Consider the following 9048-nt stretch of genomic DNA (forward strand, 5'->3'; position numbering starts at 1 on the left):
ATGTACCTGTAAACTAAGGCAGTCAGATAATCTTCCACTGTGTTTTTTGTCTAGAGTGAGTCTTGATTATAAGACATCTCCTATTAACAAAATACTTTATTGGACAGAGACTTATCGAAGATAAGGCAGGGTGTCGCTTTGCTAGCGGCAGCCTGTTATAGCAACTCTGTGTGTCTTCGTCCTGTTGTTGTGTTTCCATCGTTGGTTTATGTGAACCTGTGTTTTTTTTTTTTTATTGCCTTGTATTTTTTGTCTTGCTGCTATGGTGTTTTAATTTACCTCAGGGGATAAATAAAGCCAACTGTCTATATCTAAAACACGTTTGATAAAACAAGGAGGACATACTGTCGGCGTCCTCCAATCAGAGGATTGAATGTTCGATCCCCGGCTCCGCTAGTTCATCACCACAAATTGCTCCCGTAGGCTGTTCCTGTATGAATGGGTGTGAATGGGGGAATGACATGTAATATTAAAGTGCTTTGAGTGGTTGGAAGACTAGAAAGGCACTGTACAAGTCCATTTACCATAACTTAGGTCAAATAATTATTTCAATTTGTATTAAGATTTCTCTTCTTTTTCTCTTCCATCCGTCTCTCTCTGTTTGTTTTATCCCAGGTTTGACCCTCAGAAGGGCTTTTGGTGCCAGCTCCTTGAGGGAGGAAAGACAAAATGTTTGGGAAAGAGCAAAGGAAGAAAGTACCCTCCTATGGAGTCAGAGGTAAACATACACATTGTAAATAGAATAGATTTCTGTTCACTGAAAAAATTATATGCATTGAATGAAATGTTAGAGAAAAAGAAAAAGCAGCAGCAGCCTGACTGACAGTGATACACAGTCCCCTCCACCACTGTGGCAAAATTTCCCACAGGACTCAGTGGTGGGGTGGAAACTGACAGCCAATCAGATCCAGCCAGAAAGTTACAACCTAATTACGGGGACTCAATAGTGACATAGCACCCGTGTGTGTGTGTTGGGGGGGGGAGGAGAAAATCCAATTCATAAATCTTTGTCCTGGCTGCTGATTCAACAGAGGAGAGACCAGACCTGCCAACAATGAATCACACATTTGCTCTCACATGAAGACAAACACACATAGAGACAATTTGTCTTCCCTCATGTGCTCACACATGGCTAATGGCTGCCTCTCAGTGTCACCTGTAATTAAACTGCAATTGAGTTTTCACCAAGGGTACAGAAGCAGAGGACAGATGAGGAGGAGGGAAATGGAGGGAACACCAGGGAGGACAGACACAGAGGGGAAAATGAGGGATGCACACAGGAGGGAGAGGGATAATGGATCTCATACATCCTTCATATAATTTTCTTCCTCACTCTAACCTCTCTTTTCATACCACATGGCACTCAGTGGCCTTAAAGTCCTATTGAGGAGAAATAAACTAATCTAAAGATGCTGGCACATCATTAATCTCTCTCAATTTCTTATTTGCCCCATACTCTCATGCTGTCTTTTTATTTTCTCCTCTAAATATGCCTCCCTCCAACCATTTTTCCATTCACCTTTCCTGTCTCCTTCTATAATCCGTTTTTTTTCCTCCTTGCTCATGTCTCTCCCCCATTTACTGCCTATTTCCATATATTTTACTATACTTTCTGTCTTCTGCCTCTGCCACTTATCGAATACTGACTCACCATCTTTACTCTTTCCCTATATGTTTTATTTCCTCACTCGATCTCCCTCACTCCCCCACCTCCCATGTGTGCTCATCCTCTTACCTATTTTGCACTCACCCTTCCTCTTCTTCCATCTTTTTCCTGCTCTTCTCTCTTCAGGCGCATGCATACCTCTCCAGGTACTACAGGGAACACAACGTGGAGCTGTCAAAGCTGCTGCATCGCCTCGGACAGCCCCTCCCCTCCTGGCTAAGAGAGGAGCTGCAGAAGGTCAGCGTGCATTCAACTCTGTGACACTTATCTCATCAGCTTATAAATGCAAGTCAACATTTCAAAATGGACTTACGTTAGCAGACTGCAAAACTTGTTCTTGAAGCCCCTGAAAACTTGGTTTCATATCTTAAGTATCTTTTTATGATTATTTTAGGGAATTTCTGCTTTATTTGATAGTAATAGAGATACACAGGAAAGGCAGGGGAGAGAGAGGGGATGTCATGCAGCAAAGTGCCCTGGGCCCTGGTAAAGTAGTTATTATTTATTAAGCGTTGCCAAATTTTGATTCAAACTTTGCTCACCTCTGATTGGTGCATGAAAATATATTTGTCATTATCTCTTTTAACAGAGCCCGGCTCACTTCAAACCAGTGAGAAAGGAAAGAAAAACACAATACAGAAATCCCCCATGTTAAATAACCCTAACTGTTCTGACAGAAAGATTTATGTTCATGTAGAACCCCATGACTCATAGTAAGAATCTATTATGTTTTCAGGGCCTGTAAGCCCTTAGTTTAACCATGCAAAGCAAGCAACGAACACAAAAGGTATCAATGGATGATTCAAAATACAAAGAGAATACAAATATTGTTGGCTTCTTCAAAAAAAAAAACATCCTCTGATTACCTCCTAATCCTGTCGAGGTATACAAAGCATGCACTTAAATGAGGCTTCCTGGTGTAAGTGCTGCTGACAGTCGTCTCACCTTGTTCTCTGCAGAGCCCTCTTTCTTCTACAGTGCTCAACATTGTTTTTCTTTTGTCTGTGGATTTGTTTGTGCTACTGCTTGCCACTGTTTGCGATTTAGAGGGAGCCACTTGACAAGTCTGTTTAGGTTTTTCAGCCCATTCGCAGCAATTGCAGCATGTTTTCTTTCCTTTTTCATGGTTGGCATTTGAATCAGTAGGTAAACAAAATTAAATTAACAACTCTTTTCTTCCCTTTTCCCTCTTCTCTGTTTCCCTCTCTATCCCCTCGCTCTCGTTACCTCTTTCTGAAGGTTAGATAACCTTTGCATCCATGAACCAGGGTTAAAGGTCAAGGGGTCAAAGAACAGGAGCACCTGACCATCAGATGATCTATCTGTGGCCTTTTAGTGAACCCTGAGGTGAAGGCAAGGACAAGGTGCCTTGTTTCACCTAGGAGCTGTGACACAGCTGGAGGGAGCAGCGGGCTGAAGCTTGAACTCTTGGAAGGATGAAAGGATGGATGGAGGAATCAGAGCTCCAGGTGACTCTGCCAGCTCTGCGGAATGTGGGACTAGAAGGAAGAGCCACATTATAAGGATGAAGAGAACCATGACTGGCAAGTGTCTGATGCTCAAACCCTGTTCTGAAATGTGGTGAACTCTCGTGAAGAGCTGCAGTGACTTTGATTACTTTTTGTTTAATTTTCACCTCTAATTTATGATGCCAGAACAGCGCTGGTCAGCTGTGCGTGGTTCCTATAGAGATGACTTTGCACTAAGTTCTGTTTCATGCGTTTCCAAGACATAAAAAAAAAACCTCACCCTATGTGGTTCTGTTTTTCTATCTTTTAGTTGTTGTTTTTTGTCACAATGAGAGTGAATAAGCAGGGAGGATAAGTGCATAGACTCAGGGTGAGTGACAGGATTCCCACGATAGGTTCTCATTGTTTTATGAGTTCATTTTTAAGTTCATTTTGTGAAGCTAGTTTCTGGTAGATCTTGTAGCCTTGTTCACATTTAGAGATGTCCCTTGAGGCTTTCATTGGAAAGTATGGCCTAGAAATGAGTCAAGCAAGATGCGTTGCCCGCTCATTATTTTCCTGTGACGAGCCATGCAGAAGAACGCTGTGTCCATTTAGCAGAGCATGAGCGCTGATGGCTTTAGCGCTAAGGACTGAGGGCACATGAGTTTGTGAAGAAAGCTGACCAAAATGAGCTTAATGGATATGACACTCAATTCCCACACTCTTTAAGTAGCTACTGTAACTGCAGGCAGTTTTTGTTTTGTCAGTCTTTCATCTAAGTCTCAACTTCCTTTTTCTTTCCTTTTTAAAACCAGTGGCCTACATTGTTGAGCTTCTATTTGAATGCAAAAAACCCTAAATGTCAAACAGAAACAGAAATTAAAGAAATGGATATTACTGATGGCATACGATTTATTTTTTTAATGAGGAAGCAACACGGATGAACCATGTTGTGCCGGGACACACCTGAATACACACTTGTGAATTCTAATCTTTGGCGTGAATGGTTGACAATAGACTCAAGGTAAGTTTAAAATGACATGGAGAAGACAGTTTGCTCTTTGAGGAAACGGTCACCAGGAACTAACCTACCATACAATAATGTTCAGTTAAAAACAAGGTTGTGTAACTATTCCTGTTTTCACAATACAACACAGAAATGCACAGAGCACACATGTCAGACTGTAAAGTATAGACAATGCTATTACACAATAAAAAATAAAGCAAGAAAGAATGCCAATATAGACAAACAACAAAATAGCAGACACTCACACCATTCACAGTCCTCTTTGTTTGGTAAATTACTGCAGCTGAAGATTCCATGCTGTATCTTCTGAGAGTCAACCCTGAAAGTGAGGGTTGCCAGGCGAGATTGTACTTGTCAATCTGCTGTTGAGCTTTTTGTTTTTATTTCTGTACATAAAATGTAGAAATTTGCAATAAACCTTGAATCTGATGGAGGGCCTTGACATTTCCAAAGCAACAGGAAACAACGTTTAGCCATGAAGTCACACACGACTGCCCAAACACGTCTGATGGGTCCGACTGTACAGTGTGAGAAATCAATAAAAACATCCATCGCCAGTAAGGCATGTGACGACCCTCCTCCTCCCATCCACTAGGTGTCCCTGTTGCAGTTTTGTTCCTGGTTGTCTGTTGCAGGTGCTGAATGGAGGATCGTCAGCTGCATGAGCCACACCTTAGCCCGTTGCCTACTCAGGCCATAAATACCTCCCTCATTTGGCAGCTTTGGCCTCTCTAGGGGAGATCCTGTCGTCCCTCCGGCATGATGCAGCGGTTGTTTTATGTTCTCTTTCTACCATACATGCAGTCCACCACTGATTAGCTGATACCTATAAACTGCATTACTTGTATGTGTTTTTGTAAATAAATTACTTTTCTTAGCAGCCTGCTCATCTGGTCTGAACTGAGCTGTGACAGGCAGGAGTGAAGGAAAACACACAGCATGTGAATGTCAGCATTTTTTTACTCTTTTTAAGCAACTCTCAAATGTTACACTCATAGAACCACTTTTTGCAGATATGGATGAAAGTTGAAATATACATAATGGCTTCCCAGAACTGAGTGAGTGAAGGGGACTGAAATAATTGCAGGTATTCCAGTTGGCTCATTTACAGCAGAGTTAGATCTCTACTGCAGAGTTCCCAGGGGCAGTTAATAGCAGGAAGGAGTTTTTACATATTAAGTCTATGAACTGCATACTTTATATATGAATCAATTTTTTTGACATGATATAATGGCTGTAATGTTCTGTTTTTACAACATTAATTAAACAGATCGTTATTGATAAAAAGAATAGACTTGCAATTTGGTCTACGTAATATCTGATTATAAATAATACATATTTTATAATAGAAAGATAAAGGAAGTACATTACTCAAGTGTTGCACATCTAGATGTAATCAGTCTAAAAGTAATCAAAATCCCAAATCCATGAACTTCTTAATCCATCTTCTAAAGCAGCTAGCTGAGGAGGGTACATTTAGCAGCTAATGTGATGTGTCTCTTATGCAGGTTTAATTATTACCCTCAGATCTTTCCCAACTGGGTTTTCCACATGTTGCCAGAGTTTCAGGGATGGAAACAGATATTAGTAGAAATAAATTATCCGTGTATAATGAGACCGTCTGTTCTGCACCACCTCTGGTGTCATAGGCTCATTAGTGCAGAGAGCTATGGCTAAAGGTTCAGTGGGAATAGCGAAAAGAAAAATACATAATCAGCCAATCTGGTTCCTCTTTTCATCTCATTTGAATGTCTGTGCATAATACTTTGATATTGATTTGCCTATGTTGAGTGATTTGAATAATTGGAGTTCCAAGAATCAAAAAATCAGCAGACGAAAACATCGAACATCAAAACCAACACAAGAACAATGCAAAATCATAAGGAAAAGGGTTTCAATATTCAGATTAAAAACACACTGCCATGACAGTTTTATGATTGACATTATGAAATTAAATCTTAGATTCAATAAATCTTTACATTCATTCAATTAAGATTTATATTTATATCTCTATATCCATGTTTTTTTTTTTCTTGATTTCATTTATATGTTTAGTTTTTTAATCTTGATTTCAGCCCAAATAATAAAAGGACATTTATAATTTGAAATATATGTCTTCTATGGTTAGTAATGTTTTACATGTTTTATTATGTCAAAATACTCATCAAGCATCACCGTGTCTTTAAACAGGAAATATAGGAAGGTTTTGGATGTTTGATTTTCCTTATATTAACCATTAGCCAATGTTTTGTAATGCATGATAATGACCACAGGAGGGGGGCCTCAGACAACTGTGCTCCAGCTGAGAGCAGTTCTTCGGGTTAAGGCAATCAATTCTCAGCAGAAGTAAGCCAAGATAAATTCTGATGGAGTTGCACATTAACGCCCACAAACATTCCCCTGCAAAATGTTGTCCCCTCTAGCATTATTAGTTAAATGAACTACCTGCCTCTGTGTTCATGTGTGGAACCATCCCGTGTGGTTGACTTATAATTCAATTTTGATTAAAAACTGTTACTTCCCTATATAATATTGACCCTTTGACCCAATCTGTACTCTTTGCTTGCTGGCTTCTGGTTTGTCTTGCAGGACCTGGGTCATCAGCATCATGAGCCACACCTGGGCCAGAGTGGTTCAGAATATGAAGCTCACCACCTTCCCTCTTCCATTTTTTACAAAAATGTATAAAGAAATGTTACAGTACATTAAATCATAACATATAAACAGTAAACACAAATAAAAAGGCAGTGTCGTTTTTTTTCAAGTGTACCAGATTGTCTCCATTCAGTGTTGTCAAATCCGCCACAACACTTAACGACATGAATTAACAGTGTCAATATGACAAATCAACACTGTCATGTGCTTTGATTCAGAGACACGTTAGTCCTTTCCTTTCTCTGCAAAATGTCAAGCAGCACTGAGACAAGGACAAATACTGACTTGATGTAAATTATGGAAATGCCTGAGTAATTACAAAGACCTGACATCTGCTTTTTACACAGCAAAACAATGAGCACAGAAACATTACATATAACAATGATGAAATCATGTTGAAACATATATTTCAGTTTGGCCAATGTCAATATGACTAGAATGCTTAACACAAAAGCACTGACTATTATGCATTAAGCACCTAAAGAGGGGTTCATAGTGCAGGTCTGCAAGGTAATATCATACCAAATACTTGCTGTGCACGCATGCATGCATACTGTTTTTCTGTGGTCCCTTTACAACATTTTTCATCACATATTTCACGTCATAAATTACAATACAACTTTATAACAAAAGCAATCACAGAAAACATTACTATTATGGAAAGAAAACATTTTAGTGTAGTATGCAATGTCAGATACAACAAAAATAAATTTAAGTTAGCCGTTTCCTTGAGTTGACATTTAACTCCATATGAAATCATTAAAATAAGTGCTAATGACTTAGAAAAGACAGAAAAGCCTTCCTCTCTCCAAAAAATATAAAATAAAATTATATTTGGAAAAAGTCCAGCGTTGCACTCTGCTCTCCATTTGTCAGATTATAACTTACATCAGGAACAACATCATGACATCAATTAGTCATGACTGCATTCTATTGTTGTATCAGTTGTCGCCTAACCAGTTGAGTCATTCTTTCTGATCGAGCAGTTAATTGTTTCAACTTGTCATTCACCTTTCATCGCTTGTTCTCTTTTCTGTCATCACGCACAATCACCTTGCGTATCCAGGAGCTGAAGGCAGAGACTTTTGTGTAGACGCCAGGAGACTGCTGTGTCCTGCAGGCATGACCCCAAGACGTGACCCCGTAAACCACCCAACCCCCCCCCGGACGCTCACACACCAGCGGACCTCCACTGTCACCGCGGCAACTGTCCACACGCCTCTCTGACTGGATGCTTCCGGCGCATAGCATGCGGCTTGTGAAGGCACTGTGGAAATGCTGCTGGCAATGACGACGGGGAAGTAAGGAGAGGGGTGCCTGCTGTAGGGTCTTGGAGTATGAGCGGCCTGAAAAAAAGAGGCAAAGCGGAAGAGTTTAGAATGAGAGGTAGAAGGTAGGTGGAAGAGTGTGTGTGTGAGCATCATATTTAGTGTCATTGCACAAAAATGACATAATAACCTCTCAGCATATTTTAATTTAAGTGGTCTGAGAAAAAACTAGACGACAGAATTGCTGCTATATAACTGCATCAATCACAATCGTGATGATGTTTGAAATAAATGTACTCGCACAGGTTACAATATGAAACTTGCATACAAGCCTGTGCTTGTCTGGTGAGGGTGCCTTAGGACAGTTCAAATTTGTGGCTGTGAAGCACAGGGTGTTCCCCAAGTGCATGACTTGTGCAAAATATAAATATATTTATTTGCCTTGTCTTGCCAGCCGGCAGCAAACTCTACTTGCCACGACCTTCTTATCAAAGGCTTTGACTTTTTTCAGGCATTAGAGGGCTCTAATTTAGAGATCACTTTCAAGGCTTCTGGCAGAGTCTAAGGGAGGCTGTTTCTTTCATCTTATGAAGGTTCCCATTACATATCTTTTTCTGTGTCTCTTAAAACAAAATACAATTCCGTTGCATGCAGACCCTGTCTCCAGTCTCGACTCTTGTCTGTTGTCAACAAAAATGTGCATCCTCTGATACACATACTGTCACCAGTTGCTTTGTTCAATTACCAGCACGGAACTTCTGTGGCCAAAATATTTCCGTCCTCCAATTTCCTCTTCCCTTCTACTGCAACCCACTCTACAAGGACATGGACCTTCCATGGCTTTCCACACATGGACGATGGAAGGTACATCCAAGCTGAAGGGAGCCACTGACAAAACTGAACCCAAGCCTCTACAGTGTTGGTTCTCTCTATGACCACAGTGTTATTACCCCCCCCCGGAGTCAGCGTGCTGACTCCGAA

At 40.4% G+C, this 9048-nt stretch overlaps 2 protein-coding genes across 3 annotated transcripts in view; one reads left to right on the forward strand and one right to left on the reverse strand.

The window, feature by feature from the left end:
- The window catches only part of ndst3 (N-deacetylase/N-sulfotransferase (heparan glucosaminyl) 3), a 41710-nt gene extending 35436 nt beyond the window's left edge, over positions 1-6274 (forward strand). Inside the window, exons 13-15 of one of the 2 annotated variants that reach the window (XM_031871389.1) lie at positions 616-718; positions 1793-1903; positions 2911-6273. In XM_031871389.1, coding sequence (XP_031727249.1) covers positions 616-718; positions 1793-1903; positions 2911-2940 — 244 coding nt within the window. In that variant the 3' untranslated portion in view covers positions 2941-6273. Of the gene's footprint in view, positions 1-615; positions 719-1792; positions 1904-2905 lie in introns of both variants that reach the window. The other variant, XM_031871390.1, reaches the window with a different exon arrangement.
- prss12 (serine protease 12) overlaps positions 4931-9048 on the reverse strand; it is a 24538-nt gene continuing 20420 nt past the window's right edge. The window contains exon 13 of the mRNA XM_031871391.1: positions 4931-8145. Coding sequence (XP_031727251.1) covers positions 7814-8145 — 332 coding nt within the window. The 3' untranslated portion in view covers positions 4931-7813. The remainder of the gene's footprint in view (positions 8146-9048) is intronic.

The sequence above is a fragment of the Anarrhichthys ocellatus genome, unplaced genomic scaffold (assembly GCF_004355925.1).
Source record: "Anarrhichthys ocellatus isolate YVR2014 unplaced genomic scaffold, GSC_Weel_1.0 scaffold58, whole genome shotgun sequence".
Lineage (NCBI taxonomy): Eukaryota > Metazoa > Chordata > Actinopteri > Perciformes > Anarhichadidae > Anarrhichthys > Anarrhichthys ocellatus.